General features: G+C 63.1%; 1 protein-coding gene across 7 annotated transcripts in view; it reads left to right on the top strand.

Annotated features, from left to right (window-relative positions):
• AGAP3 (ArfGAP with GTPase domain, ankyrin repeat and PH domain 3) overlaps window positions 1-23,322 on the top strand; it is a 55,060-nt gene that overhangs the window by 16,617 nt on the left and 15,121 nt on the right. For 3 of the 7 annotated variants that reach the window (XM_042975467.1, XM_042975475.1, XM_042975490.1), the window contains exons 2-10: window positions 10,142-10,200; window positions 10,467-10,554; window positions 10,763-10,848; window positions 10,993-11,134; window positions 11,520-11,654; window positions 11,817-11,944; window positions 13,528-13,686; window positions 17,197-17,289; window positions 21,887-21,991. In XM_042975467.1, coding sequence (XP_042831401.1) covers window positions 10,142-10,200; window positions 10,467-10,554; window positions 10,763-10,848; window positions 10,993-11,134; window positions 11,520-11,654; window positions 11,817-11,944; window positions 13,528-13,686; window positions 17,197-17,289; window positions 21,887-21,991 — 995 coding nt within the window. Of the gene's footprint in view, window positions 1-7,963; window positions 8,886-9,039; window positions 9,084-10,141; window positions 10,201-10,466; window positions 10,555-10,762; window positions 10,849-10,992; window positions 11,135-11,519; window positions 11,655-11,816; window positions 11,945-13,527; window positions 13,687-16,090; window positions 17,177-17,196; window positions 17,290-21,886; window positions 21,992-23,322 lie in introns of those variants that run through there. The other 4 variants (XM_042975497.1, XM_042975482.1, XM_042975504.1 and 1 more) reach the window with 4 other exon arrangements.

The raw sequence follows: 23,322 nt of genomic DNA on the forward strand, positions 1-23,322 counted from the left end.
ATTGCTTCCCGCCTCCCCCCTTCCCGCAGCAGTAGCTGATGGGTGTCCCCTGGCTCCCCCCTTCCCCCCCCCGCCTCCCCCGCCCCCCGCACTGTCGAATGTGGGTAACCAGGGCCTTTGGGTAGCGAGGGGCGTGAGGAGGGTACACAGAGGCGCCCCGTGTCCCTTCTGCATGTGGGCTGGCACGGGGCTTGGGCACCACCTCCGGGTGTGGGCAGAAGCGAGGCAGCAGACACCCTGCAGGGCAGGCGGGGAGTAAGACACTCAGCTCAGAAAGCTTACGCTCCCCCAGGGGAGGAAAGCATCTTCAACTCAATTCGGGAGGGTGTTCTCATGGACTCGTCTCCTTCCTGACCCGCAGCCCCAGCCTCTCTGTGGCTCTGTCTACGTGGCATGAAAGTCACATGGGCCAAGGGCTCATCAGCCCCAAACAGCCTCCCTTTGCCTGTTGGAAGTAATCATTTGAGGCGGCTTTCTCCTTTGTAAGTGCCACCTCTCTCTCTCTCTCCCTCCCCCCTCTCTCAGAGGTGTAGCTCCAGAGCCTGGATCAGGCAGGCTCTGACTGAGGCAGTGAGACTGGGGCAGGAGTTATTTTGGAAGGTAGGGAAGGAGGAAGTTGGGGGGTCTTTTTGGAGGGAGGGCCCTTGCTAGGGAGGGCAGGGCTGGTCTTCACTGATGCGAGGACCCGGAACGGAAGACAGGCAGGGGCTCCCCGCAGGATGAGCTCTGGGCTCAGGTCGGCCCCATGTCTGCAGAAATCTGGCCGGGCCACCCGGCTCGGGGCCAGTCAGAGGGCCTGGGTTGGAATGCCAGCTTCAGCCACTGCTAGCTGGTGACCTCAGGCTGTGTGACGTCTGTGCCTCAGATTTCACATCTGTTAAGTTGGGGAGATTAACTACCTTTCCCAGAGGGTTGTTGTGCGGGTCGGTGTGTGTGAGGTGCTCAGTGTGGCTTACTTGTGTTCAATAAGTGGCTCTTATGATCAGGTGACCGGTGGTGTCCCATGTGGCTGCTGCCTTGGGCGTAGAGGGTACCGAAGGTGGCTCCACTGTCTGCAGGGCTGGCCTGTGTATGTCCAGGAGCCCAGGACCTGGCGAAGTGAGAGCAGATCAGATACTAGCTTCGACAGCAGAGACAAGTCCAGCTAGGGATGCTGAGGGAGGGCTGCAGGGTCTGGGAACTGGCAGGGGTGGAGGGAGGTGATCTCCCTGTCCAGGCCCTGCTTTCAGTTACCTTTGACGGGAGCCCGTGCAGGAGCACCCCCCCCCCTCCGCCCCCGCACTGGGCAGGTGTGGCCTTGGGAATGGGCTAGAGCCTGGGTCTCAGCATAGGCCCCACCCCCTGAGGAAGTTACCTGCCCTGCCTTCAAAATCTGTAAGGGGAATTCAGACACTTTTAAACTTCTGTTTAAAACTGGCCTCTCGGGGCACCTGGGTGGCTTAGCCGGTTAAGCGTCCATTTCTTGATATTGGCTCAGGTCATGATTTCCTCCTCGTGGGATCAAACCCCTGTCGGGCTCTGCACTGAGCATGGGGCCTGCTTGGGGTTTTCCCTCTCCCCCTCTCTCTGCCCCTCCCCTGTGCATGCATGTGCCTGTTCTCGCTCTCAAAATAAATAAGCATTTTTTCTTTTTTTTCCCCCAAAATGTTTGTTTGTTTATTTTGAGAGAGAGTGAGTGTGAGCTTGAGTTGAAGGGCAGAGGGAGAGAGAGAGAGAGAGAGAGAGAGAGAGAGAGAGAGAGAAAGAAAGAGAGAATCCCAGGCAGGCTCTGAGTCATCAGCACAGAGCCTGATGCAGGGCTCTGTCCCACCAACTGTGAGATCATGACCTGAGCTGAAATCAAGAGTCGGAGGCTTAACCCACTGAGCCACCCAGGCGCCCTAGTATATAAACATTAAAACAAAACTGGACTACCCAAGCCTTTCTTTTTTTTTCCCCTTTAGGGTACAGTACCCCGCAGCCTCCTTTCCTTTGGGCCCTGAACTTACCCCTGTGCACCCGAGCTCCCTGGGCGGGGTCGGTGGCAGGGGGGCACCTGCTAGCAGTTCACTTTCTGTGGCGCTTCCATTTTGGAGCCGAATTTGTGCAATTATTATACTTCATCCGTTCTTTCCTTTAGTAAGATACATTTTTCTAATTTTTTAAGGTCTTATTTATTTATTTTGAGAGAGAGAGAGTGCCAGTGCACATGCACAGGAGGGGCAGAGAGAGAGAGAGAAGGGGTGTGGACAGCGGATCCAAAGTGGGCTCTGTGCCGACAGCTGAGAGCCTGATGCGGGCCTCGAACTCACAAATCATGAGATCATGCCCTGAGCTGAAGTCCGGCGCTTGACTGAGCCACCCAGAGGCCCCAAGATATTTTTTTTTAAGTTTTTTTTTTTAATTTTAATTTTTTTTTAAATTTTTGAGACAGAAAGAGACAGAGCATGAACGGGGGAGGGGCAGAGAGAGAGGGAGACACAGAATCGGAAGCAGGCTCCAGGCTCCGAGCCATCAGCTCAGAGCCCGACACGGGGCTCGAACTCACGGACCGCGAGATCGTGACCTGAGCTGAAGTCGGACGCTTAGCCGACTGAGCCACCCAGGCGCCCCAAGATATTTTACTTTTGTAAAAATCGGGTGAACACAAATAAGCCCAGCTCCTGCTGCTAAGGAATGAAGATCTCATCAACTGACTGCCCTTGGAAGCCAGGGGACTGGAAGAAGCAGATTTTTAGCTCCTGGGACTTGGGCCGGACCATTGCTCAGTTCTGAAGGAAGAGAACACTTTGGAAGACATGTGAAATGTAGGAAACGTGTCAAAATTGGGATGGAAAGGCAAGGAGCCATTAGGAAGCACACACTGTGGTACGTTGTGAGTCTGGAGTCCCCAGTGTCGTTCCCCCCCCCCCCCCCAGGCGCCGGAACAAGGCAGCGAGGCAAGTGCCACACGCCCCTGCCCCCGCAGGGTCACAGGGAGGAGACGAGGTGATATGGCACAAGCACACTGGTTGGAAGGCAGAGGACTTGTCTGGGCAGAGCGCAGCGTGCTCGGGGCCCACGGTCCTCAGACAGCCCTGTGGCTCTTTCTCTGTCTGAGGGGGGGGAGCAGTGTCTGTCTGGGTCTCTCTTAGGGTTTTAGGATGTGGCCAGGCAGAGCAAGGTCAGGAGGCTGGTCCGGGAGGTCAGGAGGGCGCACAGAGGTACTGAGCCTCGCGCAGAGTTTGTGGACAGAAAGAAAACGAGGAAACTGCTATCCAGTAGCCAGCTGGGTGCTAGAAGGCCATTTCCGGGCTGGCCAACTGCCCTGCAGGGGGTGGTCTTGGGTTCCTCCCTTTGCCCCCAACCCCCACTTGTCCCCTTGATCCTCTCCACTTCTCCACAGGGTGGTGGGGGAACGCAGCCACTGGTGAGCTCCCTGAGACCCTGACCTTGGGCGATGGGGGCAGAGCTCCTAGTTCCTCTGTGCAGCCCTGGGAGGGCCTGGGGACAGGAGCTAGCTTCTGTGCAGTCACACCTGCCTGGGCCCCTGGAGCCCACCGTCTTGGGTCTAGCTCTTGTCCGTCTCCTGGGCTACCGTCACACGGCACCACAGCACATTCATTTTTATGGTCTGGAGGCCAGAAGTCTGAGATGCAGGAGTGGGCAGGCAGGGCGGTGACTCCTGTGATGGCACTCAGGAGGGTCTGTTCCAGGCCTCTGTCCTCTCCTCAGCCTGTAGACGGCCGTCTTCCTCCTGTGTCTCTGTACGTCATCTTCTCTCTCCATCACTGCCCCTATGTCCACATTTCCCCTATTCGTAAGAACAGCAGTCATAGGGGAGTTGGGACCCACCCTACTCTGGTGTGACCTCATCTTGGCTAGTTACATTTGCAAGCACCCTATTTCCAAATAAGGTCACATTCCAGAGCACTGGGGGTTAGGACTTCATAATACAAGTGGCCGGGGGGGGGGGGGGTACACAGCAGCGCAGCCCATGACAGCTTTCATCAGGTGTTCAGAGAAAGACGGGATCCAGCAGGGCCCCGGGGATCTCCGAGGTCTGCATCTTGCGGAGAAGAGAGAGAGCGAGCTAGCAAACGGACAGGCCTGTGCTGATGTGTAACTGCTGGCGTGTCCAATTAGGTTCCCGAGTGGAAGAAAGCTGGCACCAGTTGAAATTGTGCCTGCTTCCGACAGGACTCTCCACGCTGTCACTCAGCCGGCAGGAACGGCTTCCTTAACCGATCACCTGGCACCGTGTCGGACCCTCTGCAAATCACAGCACTGGTCTTCTATTCTAGCAACGTCAGGGGGCAAGATGGGATTACTCCTCGTTCATAGACTAAAACCCGAGGCCCAGTGAGGTTCAAGTGACTGTGGACAGACGCAGCCAGCAGGGTCCAGAGGTTGAATTTGAACCAAGTTCTTTCAACTCCAGAGCCTGTGTCTTAGTGCACCCCACGTCTCTCGACCGGCAGTCTTTGCAGATGATTTGGGCTGTCATTTATCTCCTTAGCAGACTGTCCCAGCCAGGGACCATCTAAGTCTGCCTCCCTCCTCACAAGGAGAATGAAAGTCAGGGTATGTAATTCGTGCTTAGCATGCATGGATTCATTCACTCATTCATTCATTCAACCATTGCGTGTCTCTTGCGTGCCGGCCCGAGGTCTAGTGGGGGAGCAGTAAACGCAGCAGAAAAGCACCTGTGAGGGATGAGTGTCCCACCCATGCAGTGATGAAGCTGTCGCTGTGCGTCTCAGTGGACAGTTCCTGACCCTTAAAGAGGGCCGTGTCCCCCATTACGGTGGGAATGGTGCGTTGTTGGGGAGGCCGTGGGCCAGCCTAGTCTAGAGTGTCCCCCTCTTCGCAGCCTCCCCAGCCCCCCACCCGGAGGCCCGCTCAGAGGGGACAGAGCTTGCTAGAGACCATCCAGCCGCCGCAGCTCTGGGTGTGGCCCTCGCCGCTGTCCTCCTGCGGCCTTCCTCCCACCTTCCTGGGGCCTCCCTTCTCTGCGGCGCCCAAGCTGCAGGAAGATGTTTTGCTGCCACCTTGTGGACGAGAAGAGCGTGGCCGATGTTGGAGACACCAGGGTGACTCTCGGACCCCTCCGGCCGCCGGAAGGAGCCCAGATCACTTCCTCCACTAACGTGCACCCTTTGGCTTTTAGCAGAGAGCTAGCCCTTCCTCGTCTCTGAGAAGGACGTCCTCAGACTCTCTCTGGCAGGGGTGGCCTCAGCCGGGCACGGCTGCCTACTTATCAGTGGGTCACCCCTAGCAAATATTTGAGCGGAGACTAGGTCCAAGGTTGTGTGGGATTCTTGGGCTGGAGGCTGCCCTTTCCTCACACCAGTGTTTGGTTTCTGTGCAGTGCCTCCCAGGTCACGCCGTCGCAGGGGTCTTTCTCTTTCCTAACCCCGGCTCCCGGGGTTCGTAATGTCGCAGGCCCAGGCCGGCTTACCTAGTGGGTCCAGCCCACCCAGCTGTGGATACATGTAGAGTCGGCTCTTTGTCCTTCTGATTTCCCCGCTCGTTTTCCGTACTGTCTGCTTCCAGGTAAAGTGTATCCATTCTCTCCCCCACCCCACCCCCCGCTCCCCGAGTGCACACCGCAGGCATCCTGCGAAATTGTGTCTTTAATTCCCCCAGAAATTGCCACGGACTGTCTCACCCCTCAGCAAGAGTTAGCCTGGTGTTTCTGATGACCTTAGGACTCTGCGGACTCGGGAGGGCCAGCGTCGCGGGATTTCAGTGCTCTTCCCGTGACCCCAGCTTGAAGCTTTTTAGGAGGGGCCTCATGTCTTTGGGGCTGTGTTTGCCACATCTCTTTGGAGCAGAATCTTGTCAGGCAGAACACAGGCTTCGTCTTGACCAGGGGCTGACGCCAATGAGACAGGGAGGTATGTGTCTGTGCTGTTCTCGTTCCTGAGATCTTCGGCTGGCTTGGTGTCCCGGCGGTATTTATGTGTAGGCAGGTGTCCTTCTCTGGGTCCGGGAAGGGGGGATAGGAAAGAGGCAGCCAGGTGAGGATGAGGACGCTGTTGCAGGTTTGGGAACTGACGCAGGCTGAGCATTTTGCTTGGACTGGATTCTGCAGGTGCCGTGGGAGCCAGGAGCTGGTGCGTCTTCCGAGAATGTAAGATGTTCTTTCCCTTCTCGGGGAAGCCACTGCTGCCTGCGTCCCCACAGCACGTATGCGTGTGTGTGTGTGTCTGGGGGCCTCTACCCCTTTATGCTGTCTTGCTCCTCTCCCACGGAGACAGCCAGTGGGGTTCTACAGCAGCCCTGTCCCTTCTCAGTCCCCAGGCATAGCTGCTGTCTGGTGTTTGCAATTTCACTGGCTTGGGGGGGACGGTTGGTGATAAGCAGCTTTGGTCTTCTGGGGAGGGGTAACTCCCCGGGTGTATGTGAGAGGGAGGGCAGGCAGACAGACAGGCAGATAGGGAAGTTGAGTGTGGGAGACTTAAGTGTGGAAAAGTGAGTCAGGGTTCCAGGGCCGTGTTCCTGTCTCCATGCCTGAAGGATCCTGGGGAAGGTTCCTCTGTGGAACCATCTATTATCTGGGGGCTATGCATCCCGGAGAGGAAGAAGCCATCCCCATCACTGTTAATAACCAGTCCCAGGAAAATAGGCAATCACTCCCGGGGCTCTCCAGCCCTGGGAGATCCAGCCCAGGACTTGAGAGTTTCCAGCTCTGGGTTCTTCAGGAGCACCTAGGGTGGAGAGGCTCTGCCTTCCTTAGGCATTCCCCCACCCCAGCCCCCTCAGGAATGTGCCACTTTTATCTTGTACTTTGCTTCTAACCAGGAACTTGGAATTCTGAGGCTGAGAGGGACGTTGGCAGTTGGGCCGGACTGGGGGTGGAGGAAACTTGGGAGTATTCTTTTAAAGGGCGTGCGGGGGCCCCCCTCATCCTTGTCGCTGCCTAAGCTGGTTTCTCTGCCTGCTCATGGTCCTTGTGGATTCTGGTAAACCAGCTCATGGCCGGGGCCTGATGTTTAAAATGCGCTGGAAAGCACAGCGGGCCAGCCCCCTGCCCCTGGGTGAGCCATGCGCTCAATGAGTCTCTGGTGCAGCCCACACGCGCGCGCGGACAGGCATCGGAGCTCCGAGGGAGTGAGCGTCAGGCCCCAGCCAGTATTGAGGGCGAGCACTTCACCTCGGCCGGCCAGCCTCTGCACAGCCTCTGAGCAGGAGGTGCGACCCAGCAAGCAGGACACTGGAGACCTCAGACCAGAAATGAGTCGCTTCGTCCAGAACTGTGTGGCCCGGGCCCGAAGGTTTTACCTGTTGACTTTCTGCTGCCCTTAGGTGGGACACTTAACCCAGTCTAGACAATGTTCTAGTCTCCGGGGGAGAAGATCACCTCAGCCACTAACAGAAGAGCCAGCAACTCTGATTCTGGAGTTTCCCAACCTCAGAATGTCTCAGCCCCAAACTAAGGATGACCCCAGTCAGGCCCCCCATTTTACAGATAAGGAGGCTGAGGGCCAACGAGGGCCTATGACTTGCCTCCTGACTGCTCCCTGAAGCTTTTCATCATTCTGGCCCCGTGGTGTATCGCCTGTTTGGTGCTTCAGAGAAAGAGCAAATGCCCACTTCTGTCCAAAACAGGGCCCGGTGTGTGGTTTGCTGAGGACTGTTATTTATTTGGCCCTGCTGGTAATGACGGCTCCTCACCTACTTGCCCCAATCCGAGGAGGAGCCCTGGGCTGGAATTTCCTGTTTTCTGAGGGCTCCGGGGGCTGCCCCAGCAGGCCGACTCCCCTGGTGCCGCCGTTCCAGGGTGTTCCAGGCCAGGCTTGCCGCCTCTCCTTGCGGGGCTGGCTGCAGGCCTCTCCAGGTCTGGGCTTGCCGGCTGCGAGGTGGAAGCGTTGAGGGACTCCGTCGGCCCGACACCAGGTGCCCAGAGGCCGGAGGTCCGTGCGCCCCGGCCGCGGCCCCGGCCCGGGCCCAGCCCCGCGCCCCTCGCCATGGGCCTGGCCCTGGCCCGCGGGCCCTGAGCATGGAGCGGGGCTGGCCGCCCGGGGACGGTTGCAGCCGGGAGCGGCCCGCCGCCTGCCGCCGCGCCCTCAGCGTCTGCGACTCGCTGGACCTGCACGGCGCCCCGACCGGCCGCGCCGCCGTCGCCCTCCAGGCCGCCCTGAGCGCCGCGCGCGAACAGCCGGCGCGGCCGCGGAGCGTGTGCTCGGGCGGCCTGGGGCCGCCGCCCGCCGGCGCCCGCAGCCTGCTGCTCGGCCTCCTGCGCCCGCGCCTCGGCCGCCGCGGCCCCGCCGACGGCCGCCCGCAGGCTCCAGGGCCCGCGCCTTCGGGGCTCCCCGGCTCGGCCGCGCCCAGCCCGGCGCCCAGCCCCGCGCCCAGCCCCGCGCCGGCCCGGCGCAGCCGCACGCGGGGGGCCCAGGAGCCGCGGCCGCGGCCCACCAGCATGACGTTCCTGGAGGTGAACCGCCTGGAGCTGGCGGCGGCCGAGGGCGCGGGCGCGGGGCTGGGCCGCGCGGGCAGCGCGGGCTTCTTGCGGGGCGCCTCGCTGTGGAGCAGCCAGCGCTGGCAGGTGCTCCGCGGCGGCGGCGGCGGCGGCGGGCGCGGCGCCGCGAGTCCCCGGCGCGGCCTGTCGGCGCTGAGGAAGAGCTTCAGCTTCCGCCTGCGCCGCGGCCAGGAGATCCGGCGCGCCGAGTCGGGGCTGCTGCCCCGGGCGCGCACCCGCAGCGACGGCGACGCCAGCTCCCTGGGTGCCTTCCCCAGCCGCCGCGACCTGTTGCTGAGCGCCGAGGCCCCGCGCGCCGCGCCCGAGCCCGGCCGGCCCCGCACCGCCGCCGGCCTCTGGAGACTGCTCACCAGCCGCTTCCGCCGGAGGGAGCCCGCGCCCGCCGAGCCGCTGTGGAGCCGCCGGGCGGCCGCGGCCCCCGGGCTCCTGGGCGCGCCCAGCGGTAAGGGAGAGAGCCCGGCCTGGGAGTCCTCTCTGGCTGGAGCCCCTTGTTGAGAGCGGGGGTGAGAACAAACCGTGAACCTGTCTGGGAGAGGTGGGTGTGGTGTGCGGGGCCAGGGACCAAGTGAGATCGGCGCCCCTTTGGGCTCTGGGTCGCTGATGGGCCGGGGAAGTGGCCGTGGCAGAGGAGGCCTTCCAGGTGCGTCCAGTCGGGGTTGCCCGCCGCCGGGTGCTACCTCTGGCCCGTGGCCTGGTATGGTAGGAGACGAGGTCCCTTCCTCACTTTTGGCACCTGCAGAATTGAGGCCCAGGAGGGGCGGAGGCTGAACGAGTTTCTAGCTTCAGGGCGGGGCTTGAGCCCTCCCGGCTGCCTGTGCAGAGGAGCTGAGACTACTTGTGGACCCGATCGATGGTGGTGGCTACTCTTTGAGACAGCCTGGGGAGGGCAAGCAGGCAGAGAGGCCCGCCCAGGCCAGGGCCACCTGGAGCTGGCTGGAGGATGTCTGTTACAGTGCAGAGAATAAAGAACACGGGTCTGGCCGTGGGGCTGAAGGGGGCTCTGGGCAGCTAGAGGCTTCCCTTCCCTGGACGCTGCCAGAGGCAGGCCAGAGCTGAGAACTGGAGCCCAGGCAGCCCAGGAGGCGGGTCCCTGGGGAAAGAAAGGGTGGTGGCCTCCCAACTAAGGAGGAGCTTGGGGAGGAGGGCCAGTTGGGCAGGCTAGATAGCTCCCCATTCAACCTGCCCTTCACAGAACAAGGCCAGGTAAGGGCTCCTCCCTCTTCACCCTGCCTAGGAATGTGGTGGGTGGCCCCACCCTGTGAGGGTGAGCTGTCCCTACTCGCAGGAGGCTGGCCCCCCTGCCCAGCTGCCAGGCGCCCAGCCCAGCTTGGGTCTGAGCTGAGACCTATTGGAGAGGCCTCTCATCTGGGCCCTGGTGGCACCAGGCCGGGTGTGACAGCTCAAGGTGGGAACTGCCTGCTGGAGCAGTAAGAGATCAGGAGGCACACGGGCCCAGGCGGGGGGCCCCGGGCCCACACCTCTCGGGGTCCTCTCCCCTGAGGACTATCATTCTTCCGGTCCCCTCCAGAAGAATTTTCCTGCCGCTCTCTAGGGAATCAGGGGTGAGGGTTGGGGTCCCATCAGGACCGTGCTGTTTTCTGGCCTTGTCCCAAGAAGGGGCAGTGTAGGACACAGCTGGTTGCAGATAGCACAGGTGTGTGCCACCTCGGTCCTGATGGGTGGCCTTCTCTTCTGCAGACTCCTTTGTGAACAGCCAGGAGTGGACCCTGAGCCGCTCGGTGCCTGAGCTTAAAGTGGTGAGTGAGCCCTGTGGGAGGCCCAGGCCGCCCTGGGGCTGGGTGGGTACGGGTAGAGCAATGGGCCCAGGCTCTGCTGTACCCCACCCCCTCCCCCCAACGCCAGACCCTTCCTTTTCAGGTCTTGGCCTCTCTCCGAGGCCCCTTGCTTCTGGTCCTTTCCTTTCTGGCCCTTAGCTCTGGCCCCTCTCCTTCCTAACGTCATCTGCCTTTCCTGCCCCGTCTCTTCCCTCTGACCGCTGCTCTCACCCCTTCCTCTCCCACAGGGCATTGTGGGGAACCTGTCTAGTGGGAAGTCGGCCCTGGTGCACCGCTATCTGACAGGGACGTATGTCCAGGAAGAGTCCCCTGAAGGTGAGCGTCATTGGCTTACCTGGGCTCTGAGGCTGGCCCCTCTGCCCCCTTCCTCTCTTTGCTGTCGTCTGTGCAAAGGGGGGGGGGTGCTGGAGCCCCTTGTCCTTCCAAGTCCTCCCGTCTCCTGTGTTGCTAGCTGTGGATTTCAGAATCGCTTGGCCCCCGTGGGCTCTCCCACTTTGGGGCCTGACCGTGCACTCTGTCCTAGGGGGTCGGTTTAAGAAGGAGATTGTGGTGGATGGCCAGAGTTACCTGCTGCTGATCCGAGATGAAGGAGGCCCCCCTGAGCTCCAGGTGACGCTCCTGCCCCAGCCCCGGCCCGTGGCGCCCCTTTCCCGAGGATCTGGTTGGGGCTGGGCAAAGCTGTGTGTGTGTGGACGGGGGCGCGGAGGTTGCCCGTGAGCAGGTGAGGGTGGTAATTCTGCTCCGTCCCCCTAGTTTGCTGCCTGGGTGGACGCGGTGGTGTTTGTGTTCAGCCTGGAGGATGAAATCAGCTTCCAGACCGTGTACAACTACTTCCTGCGGCTGTGCAGCTTCCGCAATGCCAGCGAGGTGCCCATGGTGTTGGTGGGCACTCAGGGTGAGCGGGCCCGCGGGGCTGGCACGGGGGAGGGGCGGTCCCGGGTCCCTCCCCTCTCGGTGCTTCCTGAGCCCTGGTGTCACCCCAGAACGGGCAGCGCCTCCTTACCACGCCCGCGCACGCTGGATCTCCCCCAGCTAGACCCTCCCACCTGCGTGACGATCGCGCCGTGTCTTTTGAGACGCGGGAACAGAGCAGCTGGCTCATTTCTCCTCTGAGTGGGTGGCAGGGCTGGTCTAAGGCCTGGAGGCCCTTACGCTTGTGCTCCGTGTCGCCCGCCGCCTCAGCTCCCCGCCCACCCGCCCTCTGCCCCAACGACCCTCCCCGGCCGTGGCACCTGCTTCTCAGCCGGCTGAGTAAATTCCCACCCTCCCGCCTCCGACAGACGCCATCAGTGCCGCAAACCCCCGGGTCATCGACGACAGCAGGGCCCGCAAGCTGTCCACGGACTTGAAGCGCTGCACCTACTACGAGACGTGCTCTACCTACGGGCTCAACGTGGAGCGCGTCTTCCAGGACGGTAACTCGGGCGCGGGGCGGGACGGCGCCCCCCGGAGCGCGGCGCAGGAGGCTCTGCGGGGCCCGGCGGGGGCCGTGGGCCCCGGTGGGGGCGGGGGACGGCTCTAAGCCGGGCTTCTCCCTTTCCCCCCAGAGGGGTAACTGACTCTGCTGTCCCCTGCAGTGGCCCAGAAGGTCGTGGCCTTGCGGAAGAAGCAGCAGCTGGCCATCGGGCCCTGCAAGTCACTGCCCAACTCCCCCAGCCACTCGGCAGTGTCCGCTGCCTCCATCCCGGCCGTGCACATCAACCAGGTGCGGCCAGCCTCCCCGCCTCCCGCCATGTGTCCTCCCCACCGCCCTCATCATCCTGTCTGTCTGCCTGCGTGTCCCCACCCCGTCTGCTCTCGCGCCTTGCGGATAGCGTGGAAGCGCTGGCTTGAGTTCCCCATCGCCTGCACGCCTGGCCTGGCCTCATCTGTGCCCCGTGGTGACTGCCTCCCCGTAGCGTCCATCCCTGCAGCCACTTTAGCTGAAGCATCCTGAGCGCTCGCTCAGGTCGGCGCCGATAGGGCTGTGTCAGGAGCTGCGCCCCGCGGAGCCACACTCGGAGGCGCAGAAGAGTTCTCTTAGGCCCGCTTGCCCCTCAGCTGTGGGGCCTGCATTTGGAAGGACAGCACGTGCCCCACGGGGACACGTGTGCCGTGAGGGGCGTCAGGGGTGTTCCGAGCCAGCTGCTGCCCGTACTTTTCCCGTCATGCCCCTCGGATGCCTGCCCGCTCGCTGCCTACTGCCTGGTTGTTTTCTGGCCCTTGGCGTTTGGGTCTGGCCCTTCCTTTTGTAACTCTTTCCCCGACTCCATGGCCGGCTCTGCAGAAAGCCCTGGGTCGTCACAGATGAGCTGGATCGAGTGGTCAGGAGGACACCCTCCGCTCTCCTTCCGCCAAGGGCTGTTGACTTGAGGGCCCGCCCCGGCCCACCAGCTTCCTGAGGACAGTCTGATGGCTTTTTCCAGAGGCCCCTCCTTTAGTGTTTAGAAGACAGACAGTTTAGTTTCCCTGTAAGCATCCCCCACGGAGAAGAGGTCTGTCTTCACTATCTCTGAACCGCTGCGCCTCAGCTGGCACGTTTCAAGGCGTGTACATCTCGGCTCTGCGCGCGGGCCCTGCCGGGTGGCTCTGCCAGCCAAGGGCCAGCGTTGTGCTCTTTGTGCACAGGGGAGGATTCGAAGAGGCTGTCAGGGCGGGACACCTTCTCTACCCAGTGACCATCTTCCGGGCAGGCAGGGAGCAGGCCTTGGGCCGTACGTGTTTCCCGGGTCCCAGGGCGGTCACTGCTGTGCACTCTCTGTCTCCATCCTGTGATCCCTTCTGTCTCTCTTCCTGTCCCACCTCTGTCCCTCATCTGCTTACCCTGGTGGCAGTCTTTGCTCTGGTCTGCTCTCGGGCCTCGGCTCTCCCGGACCGCTGCCCCTGTTGCACACACTGTCCAGAAGCAGGCCTCAGGCTCCCCTGGCCCCCCCTGAGCCCCACCCTGGCCTCCTGCCTCTTTGGCATAGGACCTGGGAGCTCATCCAAGGTGACCTCTTGCTTTGCGCCAGACCCACCCCTGAGATAAGACCCCACAGCGCGCTCACTTAACTCTCACCTCTGTCACTTAACTCTGGCCCGCGAGCGCTGCCTCTGATTCAGCTCGCTGGTGGGCACAGAATCACCCCTGCCGGGGCTCTCGGGGGGGGGCAGCCCCGTGCGGTAGTGACTGCGTCCCGCCGGCCTCCAGGCCGCCTCTGCTGCCCCCTGAGTCCCAGGCCAGGTCCCCATGCCTCAGGGGCTCCCAGCTCCCACCTGCTGCCTGCCCCTCACCCCAGAGCAGCCCTCAGAAGCCCTCTCTGTCCTTAGGCCACGAATGGCGGCAGCAGCGCCTTCAGCGACTACTCATCCTCAGTCCCCTCCACCCCCAGCGTCAGCCAGCGGGAGCTGCGCATCGAGACCGTGGCGGCCTCCTCCACCCCCACACCCGTCCGCAAGCAGTCCAAGCGGCGCTCCAACATCTTCACGGTATGTGCCCCGAGCCCTGCCCTGGCACCTGCCCGGCTGCCTTCACTGAGTAGGCGGGGCCCAGCCCCCAGCTGGGAGGGAGCAGGCAAGAACCGCAGACGGCCGGCCACGGGGCAGCCCGAGTCAGGAAGATGCCACCCGCAGGCTCTCCATCCGCACAGACACACACAGCTTCCGTGGGCCCCTTACCGGGGCCCTCGCGCACATCCAGACTCTTCCAGATTGTTCTTCTGTGCCCACAAGGGCTTTCCCGCAGCGTATCCATACATACTGTCCTGCCTCCGCTGCATACACTCACTCCCTCTCCCTGACCCTTAGGTCTTCTGGGCCAGCTTAGCTTGAGGGATCTTTGGACGTGTCTGTCCTAACTCCCCGCTCCCCCCACCCCCCGCCCAACGCTCTTGCTTCCACAGCTGTGAACCGAGCCCCCTAAGTTTTTGGCCCAAGGCCGCACGGAGATGAGCTGGTGGAGCCAGAATGGGGGGCTCAGGCCTCCCTGTCCGCACTCTGTTTTCTCCGTGACCTTACGCTTCCCACCCGCGCCTGCGGGTCCCCCAAAGGCTTAGCTTTCCCCAGGCCTCACCTCCCCACCTCCAGCCCTCAGTCAGGCTCCCGCCCTCACAGACCTCACACCAGGGACCTTCCACTGCCTTCCACTGCTAGGGGCCCAGCCCCTCAGCTCTTAGGTGGCCCCAGCATCTGAGACACAGTGCCCCCAGCCCCTCACCTCCAGCCGGGACTTGGCTGGGTCATTCTGGGAGGCTTGGGTCAGACACAGGTGGCTGAGCTGCCCGTGTGGATTCTCAGGAGATCACTCTGTACTGCTGCGTCAGTCCGTGCGCCTCTTTCGGACCATCAGGGCTCGGTCCCCAGCCTGGTCCCGCGTCCGGCCGGCCGGGCAGGCCCCGCCAGGCTCTCGGGAGCCCCGCCCAGACAGAGCCAGTGCCCCCAGGCCTTGTTCATTCATTCTCGCCTCCGCCCGCCCGGCACACTGCCGCTCCCGGTGTGCCCCGGTCCGTCCGCCCTGTGCCTGCCGTGTGCCCCCTCCTTGTCCATGCCGACCAACCCTTCCTGCTGACAGCTGCCGCCGCATGGCACTTCCCCAGCCCCGACCCTGCCTAGACCTGAAGCTTTTTGTTTCTGTTCATGCCCATTGAGACACACAGAGCCCTGGGCTGCCTGCTTGTGCCCACGCCCGCTGCTGCCGCTGCCGTAGAGCCCTCGGGTGCCTGTGTTTGCAGTGACCGCCGTCTGCGCCCTTGGCATCTGCTGTCTGACACCCGCTCCCTCAGCACCATCCCGAACCTCCCACTTCCTCCGCTGCCAGGCCTGCAACACCCCAGGGCACGCTCTCCTCCCTCTGCCCCCCCTTCTATCCACCGTCCGTGCGCAGCTCCCGGCCTCCTCGCCGCGGCCCCTCGTGCCCCCTGCCCTGTGCTCTCCGCTGCCTGCTCCGCTGTGCTGCCTCCGCCTGCCATCCTTGCTGCGCGCGCCCATGGCACAGCCTTCCCTCGGGCCCTTTCATTCTCTCCATCTTCACTGTGGCGACCTTAGTTTTTCTTTCCATTGTTTCCATGGTGACCTCACTTGCGCCATTGTCCACGAGGAGGCCTCGAGACATGTCCGTCTCCAGGAGTGCATCTCGGGACCTCCCCCTCTCATCGTTGCTGTTGGGGCCACCTCCTCGCCCTCATCGTCCTCCCCAGCAGAGCCACGCCTGCTCTGTGGCCTGGTGTCCTTGTGACCCACCCCCCTGGATGTGGCCATCGATGTCCCCAGTCTCCCCCATGACTTCATGTACTCATTCTGTTGCCACTCTTGCCCCGGTTCCCATCCTGGGCGGGGGGGGGGGGGGGGCTGCCCCTCGGGGCTCCCAGGGATCCTCCGGTGGTTGGGGGGCCTCCTGGCTCACCAGCCTGGCTGGGGCAGGCTGCACCCCCCCCCCTCCCAACCAGCTCTTTGCTCCGGGGACCCGGTGGCGGCGGTCCCCATCCACCTTCCTCCTCCCTGGGCCGAAGGGGCAGAGGCCGTGGCGCCCAGGAGACGCCCCGGGCAGGTGCTGATGGTGGAGCTGCGGGCAGCAGCCTCTGGCCCGATTCTTTCTGCTCCCTCGGTTGACCCCCCCGCGCTGCACTTGCAGTCCTGTGCCCTGTGTCCTCGGCTCCTGGCAGCCTGGGACAACAGGAGGGACAGGGGCCCCGGCTGCCCAGTGGCAAACATTCCCCGATGAGATGGACTGCCCAGCGGCCTCTGCCGCCACCGCCTCCTCCTCCTCCTCCTCCTCCTCTTCATCCCGCTGCCTCCTCTCCCCAGGCACCTGGGTCTCTGCCCTCACCAGTGCTGACCGACTCGTGCGGGGCTTGAGTATAACTTGCCAAAATCTTTATTCTTTCGATATTTGCAGATATGTGCCACTGTTTCCAACTTTTCATCAACAAAAAGGCCTTTCCAACTCCTTCCAAATTAGAAGACCAGGTGGTGACACACAGCACCTCTGGACATTCTCCCCTGTGCGGGGCCGGAGGCGGGCCGGGCCTTGGGACTGCTCTCAGATGAGAAGCGGCCGCCGTGCTCCCCACTCCAGAGACCCACAGGAACCTTTGTAACTAACCCCCACCCCCAGGGAAGGCTAGGAACGCTGGAGCCCGCGGCTGGGGGCTGCCGGGGGACCAGGCCCGGCTGGACGCGCTGCGCCAGGCTCGCTGCATGGAGAAGAAGGGAGCTCGGCCCCACGCCCGGCGCCCCGGGCCAGCGCAACGAGGCCCCCGAGGGGCGGGGGCGTCCGAGCGCCCGCCCCGGCCCAGCTGCTCCTGGGGGGAGCTTTCCCGCCCCTCCCTCCTCTGCTCCTTCCTGCATGGACTCCTGCCGTTCCTGCTCCGCTCCGGACGCCACGCCCACGCCGCGCGCGCGCTTGCCTTTCCCCCTCTTGGCCCCTCCCCGTTTCCTAGGATCCGCATTGGGGCGGGCTCTGCCCCAGGAGCCTGGCAGGGGCGCAGGGCCTCTTTTGGCCTCTCTCCTCTCTCTCTCCATCCACTGTGCCCCTCGGGCCTCGCCGACCGCGCTCGGTGCAACGTGCCGTGTGGTGTCTGTGCCGCAGACGGGCCCCTGCCCGCTCACTTCTGGACTTGGCTCTCCCCGGTTCTCGTGCCCTGTGCTCCCAGCCGTCCCTCAGCCCCACCGTCCACCTCTCCTCGCCCCTTCCCTTCTCTTACGCCCCAGCCCCCTGGGCTGCGCGCTCCTTGCGCCCTCGGTATTTCGTGTCCTTGCTCTTTTGTAAGGGGCGGGCCTGGCTCAGTGACCTGTGCTGCTCTGTATGGTGCCGTGTGTAAGAATAAACCCGTTGGAATACTCGTGGTCTCAGTTCCTTCCCGGTCCCGCCGCCCCGGCCCCGCCCCCACTGCTAGGGCCTGCCCAGGAGGAGGGAGGAGGGGAGGGCTGGGGAGTCCAGGCGGGCAGCTGTCCCCCGTGGGCCCTGCGCCCCTCTAACACGCCTCTTCTTTTCTCTTTCAGTCTCGAAAGGGCGCCGACTTGGACAGGGAGAAGAAAGCCGCCGACTGCAAGGTGGACAGCATCGGGAGCGGTCGGGCCATCCCCATCAAACAGGTCAGCAGTCCCTTCCCCTGTGGCCAGAGAGCGGTGGAGGTGAGGGAGGAGGCCCAGGAAACGCTGGAGGGCGGCGCTCTTCAGCGCCTCTGGGGGCTGGTTACTGTAAGGCCAGCACTGCCCCTGCCGGGCCTGAATCCTCAACGGGAGAGCGGATCGCCTGCTGAGGGCAAACCCCCTGGGAAGAGAGGCTACCGGGCGGGAGCTCGGCCGTGTCCTCCTCACCACCACCGGGGGGCAGCAGAGAGCCACCTGCCGTCCTCAGCGGCTGGCCCGCGCGGGCTGGCGCTTCTGGAGCCGGGCGACCTGGCCCACCTCTCCCAGTCCCAGAAAAGGAATTCACAAAAGGGTACTCTGGGAGGGCTGGTCCTACCCTGGGTTCATTGGTGCAGTTCTGTCCACACGAGCCTCTGTTCGCTGGTAAAGGAGGAGCTGAGTTGGGCTGCCCCCTCCTGGCCCCCCTTTTTTTTCTGAGTCTCTGCCTGGCAGGGCTGGGCCACTAGACAACCTGCCCCCAGAGCAGTCCCTGTGCTGGAAAAAGACATTGAACAATGGAGGGCGTCCTTGTGCAAAGATGGCGGTGTGTCGAGCAGGGTTCTTGAGCTGCTGAGCTGGATGGGGGTGAAGCGAGGAGGTGTCCGTCTCTGAGGTGCCCACGAGGTTGGGGGCAGTGACTTGGTTGGCTGGTCTGCTGGGCCCGGCGCGGATCTTGGGAGCTGGTGGTGAGATGCGCCGTGTCTACGGGGGCCACGTTGTCTGTCAGGTGTTGACCACAGAGGAGACTGGTGTGGCCAGACCACCAGAGCCTGGCCAGGCCCGGGCCCTGGGGTCGGGTTAGCCCTCCAGGCTGGGCCTGCTGGGGCCCGTGGGCAGTCTGACCAGAATTCCTATGTGAGAGTGAGATTCCGACCCCACAGTGAAGGTTATTTAGAATGGAGACCCCTGGAAGCGTCAGGGTCCCAGAAGGCAGGGAACTACCCGTCACGTAATGCCTCTGCCCTCCCCTGAAATAGCGTCACACTGAGGCCTGGCAGAGACCAGTCTAGTGGGGCCACCTCCGGAGAGGCCACGTGGAGTGGCTGAGAGAGACGTGTCTCTGTGTGTGTGTCTGGATGCAGAATCGGACCCCACAAACCTGTTGGTGACGTGATCCCGTGTCTCTGGGACTCTGCAGACCTACCGCCTCCTTGGGCGGGGGGGGGGGGGGGGGGGGGGGCGCGAGCCAGGCACCATGGATGCGTCTCACGGACGCCCGTCACTGTCTGCTTTGGGGGCGGGTGCATTCTGAGAGGGTGTATTCGCGCACACAAACGTTGAATAAATACAAGAGAACACTTTCTCCAGGGCCTTTGCTCTGAGATAAACATGGTCTCAAATGCCTGCATCCTGTTTGGGGTTCCATCTTGTTTGGGGTACGGGCCAAGGTATCTGTTCCCTGAATCCCCCACAGAGAGGGGAGGGGAGAACTGAGGGGTGGGGGTGAGGCCCTGTGAACTTGCACCCGGGGTTCGGGCCCAGCCCCTGGCCAGCCTAAGGGGTCGACTAGGCCACTTGGCCGATAGAGGCCACTAAGCCTCAGGGACGCCCTGCAGGAAGGAACCTGAGCGCTGATTCGTGGCGGGATGTCTCGGGGCGGTTAGGGTGTGCCTGCGCTGGGGTTGGGGGGGGGGGCTCCCTGCTCTATTTTCCCAGCCCCAGGGGCTCATCCTCGAGGCGACTTCCCCCAACCTCCAGCTGCCCGCCCGGCCGCTCTGGCCCCTTCCCCACCCTCGGGTCCCTTCCTCCCCATTCCACTCCTTCCCCCTCCCCGCCCCCCCACTCCTGCTGGGAGTGGAGATTGCATTTCAGTTGCCATTTGCATTCCCAATCAATCCGGACTCCGCAATTAAGCCGGCTGGCGGAGCTGGGAGGGAGGCGGCGGCGGAACGGGTCCTCTGGGGCTGGCGCCTCTGCGCCGCTCCCATTCCGCCCCAGATTGCTTCCTGCTCCGCCGTGCGCAGCCGGGCCGGCCAGGGAGGGGAGCAGGAACCCCTGTAGCTCGTCTCCCTCCTCGGAAGGCAGGACTCGAGAGGGAAGGAGGCGCCGGGTAGGCAGGCCTATCCACTGTGCGGCTAGCCCAGCCTTTGCCGCCTGCTCTGCGTCTGGGCCGGGCTGGCAGGTGAGAGGCGGGCTGGAGGCGCGAGTGGGTGGCAGGTTGAGGCCCTGGCCGGCTTTTCTCCATCAAGCCGGGCACTCCTCCCACACCCCTGCCGGTGAGCTCACTGAGCTCATTAGCGCTGGTCCGTGGCTCCTCCCGGACCGAGGCCCAGGTGAAGGAGGGGAGAGAGTTCTGGGTAGAAAAGGGCCTCCCTCCTTGGCATCCTGAGTCCTGATTCCGTGCTGGGAAGAGGGAGGAAACCTCCATACGTGAGTCTCTCTCCCTATCCGTCTGTGGAAACTGAGGCTCAGGCGGTCACTTGTTTGATGTTAGGGGCTAGCTGGCGGCAGAAGGGGGAGCGGAGTCTGGCTTCCCTTTCCCTCGACCTGACCCGGAGCTGGGACCGGGCCCAGGAGGGAAGGGCTCGGCCATGATGGAGAGGAAGGGTCAGGCGAGGGAGGCCAGGGCGGGGCCTGGGAGGATTTGAGAACAGAGGCTGGCGTGGACTCTCCCACCGGAGGCTGAGGAGGTGTGGAAGAAGGAGAGAGGAGGGGCAGGGGAGCTGCCGTCCCCCAGCGCTTCCTGAGGGCACCGGGTGAGACTGGGGGCTGCCTTGTCCAGAGTCTGGCTGTTGGTTCTCGTGGGTGTCGTCCACAGCCCGGGGACGGGGAGCAGCTCACCATTGCCTTGTTCCTGGCTGTGAGGGGTGGATGCCACGCCCAGAAGCAGGTCACTGAGGCTCCTTCATGGACCCCTGGGCAGGGGCCTGACTGCCTTCCGGAATGTTCCAGCCACCCACTCCAGTGAAGGTCCCATTAATACCACTCGTCTTCAGATGCTCCATGTGAGGATAGGGTGTCGTGCTGAGGGGGACCGGGTGGTAGAGCGTGTCCTCAGATGGCCCCGGACGCTCAACTGAATCTCCCTGCAACGGCATCTGCCTTTTGGGGGCGGCGGGAAGAAAGAGAGAAAGGAAGGAGTGCTAGTGGGGATGTATTGAAAGGTGGGAGACTTTCTCAGCCCCATCTTGGTCCCTCGCGAGGAGGTAGATCGGGCAGGAAATTCCAATCGCCTGTTGGCTAACCTCCTCCCTTTAGGACTGAGCCTGCTCTCCGGAAGAGCTTAGAGAGGAGGTGTGAGAGAATTGGGGTTAACCTCCACCTTTGGGCCCCAGAACCATAGGTGATACTATTTCCTCATACTTGAATCTCTCTCTCTCTCTTTTTTTTTTTTTAATGTTTATTTATTATGAGAGAGCACGTGCAAGCAGGGGAGGAGTGGAGAGAGAGAATATGCCAGGCAGGCTTTGTGCTGTCAGCACAGAGCCCGACGTGGGGCTCGAACCCACGAACCGTGAGATCATGACCTGAGCCAAAGTTGGACACTTAACCGACTGAGCCCCCAGGCGCCCCCACACTCAAATCTCTTAATCCCGGTTTTCCTGCTTGTCTGAGAGCAGGGCCCTCCATTCCTAAGGGAGAAGGCCTTGTGATCAGGGCCACATCTTTGAGCTCCTCCTCTCTGGTGCCCACTGTGGTTGGGCTCCGGGTGCTTCCCCTGCTCTCCTAGGCCGCTGCTGATCCTGACTCCCCGCTTGAGCCCCCTCCTGGTGGCTGTCCCCTTGGAGTTTTGTCTGGGAATCTCCAGGCGGCACTGCCTCTTGTCGGCCCTCCTGCCCTCGGTTGATGCTGGTCCTCAGAACCTGCCACCGGGACCTGTTGGTGGTACTGTCCTTCCCCTGACCCCCGCTCCTCTCCTCAGCCATTCATTCTCCTGTGATGACTGTCGTGTCGAGGAGAGAGCCAGAGGCGGGTGAGGGCCTCTTCAGGGGTTGTCCTTAGAGGAAGGTGGGGGCCGTTCTTGGAGTTCTCTGCAGGCGTCCTCCCCTTTCAGCATCTCTGGCGGCCACGGTCTCGGCTGGCTTCTCTCAACCCACCCACCGGACGTTCGCCGAGTGTCTGCCGTGTCCCAAGCACTGTCACGGTGCTGAGGGTGTGTCAGTGAACAAAACACACGGACAGGCTTGCGGGGGAAATTTGGTTGCTGAGCTCTGTGGCCAGGGCTGCGCCTTGGGGAGTCTGGAACATTCTGGGGGCGGTTAGGGGATTTCTGCCCTATTCACCCACCCCTGGAGACACACGGGCAGGAGCGTCACTGCCAGGAGGCCACCTGAAACCCTGCCTCCTGCTGCTGACGCGGCCCCACGACTCCGGGGAAGGGGGCGGCCCCCAGGCTGCTTGCTGGTGAACCGTCAGGGAAGCCCGAGTTCCGTGGAAGGGCCCGTCTAACTGACTTCCCCCAGGTCGGCTCTGGTCCTTTACAGCCTCTCTGCTCAGAGGAGCACAGTGGCCCAGGAGGACGGGCGACGGAGGACGGTGTTCCCTAGTGCCCCCGTGACCTTCTCCGGGTCCCCCGATGTGCAGGGCTGGCACCTGTCTCTGATCCCGCCTCTGTCCTCAGGGCATCCTGCTGAAACGGAGCGGCAAGTCCCTGAACAAGGAGTGGAAGAAGAAGTACGTGACGCTCTGTGACAACGGACTGCTCACCTACCACCCCAGTCTGCACGTGAGTCTGGGGGAGGGGTTGGGGACCCGAGGAAGAGTGACCCGACTGGAGGGGGGCGCTCACTCCACGAGTGAAGGGAAGCAGGCCTCAGTGGGTTCAAAGGCACCTGCCCTTCGGAAAGAGCCTCACTTTGGTGGCTTGGGAACCACACCGCCTGTGCGACCGAGGCCGGGGCCGAGCCCTTCATTCTAAGGTCTGAGTTGTGGCTGCGCCCTTGGGAGGAGACTCACCCCCGGGGTGGCTGCCTCTAGGCGAGGCTGCTGTGTGCGGTCGGGCCCCACGTCCTGGCCCCCGCTTGTGGAGAGAGCGGGATTGGGCCCCACTTACCTGGAATTGCTCAAGCTGGGGATGCCGGTGTCACCGCCCAGTTGTCTCTTGGGGAGCCTCACGAGCAGGGGAGTCCCTGGGTTCCCGGGCCTGGGGTGATGGAGAGCCGGGGGGCAGTTGAGCCGGGCCTGCGGAGACTGGCACGCGTCCTCTCGAGGAAAGGGAGCGTGGGGGTGGCGATGATGGCGGGTGGAGGGGTCTGGGGGGGTGTGGCCTGTGCCCCGGTGAGGGGGGGGGGTGCGGTGACTGTAGAGTGGCCCCGTGGCAGCTCTCCCACCCTTCCCGCCTCCCGCCTCCCCTCACCGCGTGGCTCCGGCACACAGCTGTCACCAGAATCCATCTCTGTCACCGCCCCACTGTGGGGCTAATGAGTTCTCCCGTGAACCCCCTCAAGCACAGCACGCGGGCCGGCCCCACCCCCGGCCCAGGAGCCCAGGGCCTGCCTCCGAGGGTCCCTTGGCTGCCTCTGAATCTGCACAAGGTGTCGGGGAGGCCCGACCCAAGAGGCGCCGGGGATGCACGGTTCTGGCCGTGACCCGGTCCCGAGGGCACCGCCCAGGCACGAAAACGCACGAAGGCCTGGCTCGGGAAGAGCGGGCGGGCGGTCTGCTTCCCATCAGGCCGGAGCCCGGCCTCGCCCTCCTGGGTTTCTCCGTACCCGATTCCTCGGGCACTAACTGTTCCCCTTAACTCGGGGGACGCCACTACTAAGCGTTCCCTCCTAGCGTCTCATCCTCCACAGGGTGGGAGCCGGCCTCAGGAGACTGGGGGGGGTGAGGACGGGCCACACCAGGTGGCCTTGGGGACTTGGTAGAGGCCCCTCAGCCCCATCCCCTCCCCTACTCCAGCGGCCGCCTTGCCTTGTATGCAGACCCGGTCCTGCCGCTGAGCCCGTGCGAGGCAGCGCGACACAGGTGTCCTAGAAAGTCACCGGGCCTCCTGCAGGTACAGGGCTCTGTAGCACAGAGACAGCAGAGCTGCGGCGTTTCCCAGCCAGGCCCAAT

Source organism: Panthera tigris, chromosome A2 (genome assembly GCF_018350195.1).
Source record: "Panthera tigris isolate Pti1 chromosome A2, P.tigris_Pti1_mat1.1, whole genome shotgun sequence".
NCBI lineage: Eukaryota > Metazoa > Chordata > Mammalia > Carnivora > Felidae > Panthera > Panthera tigris.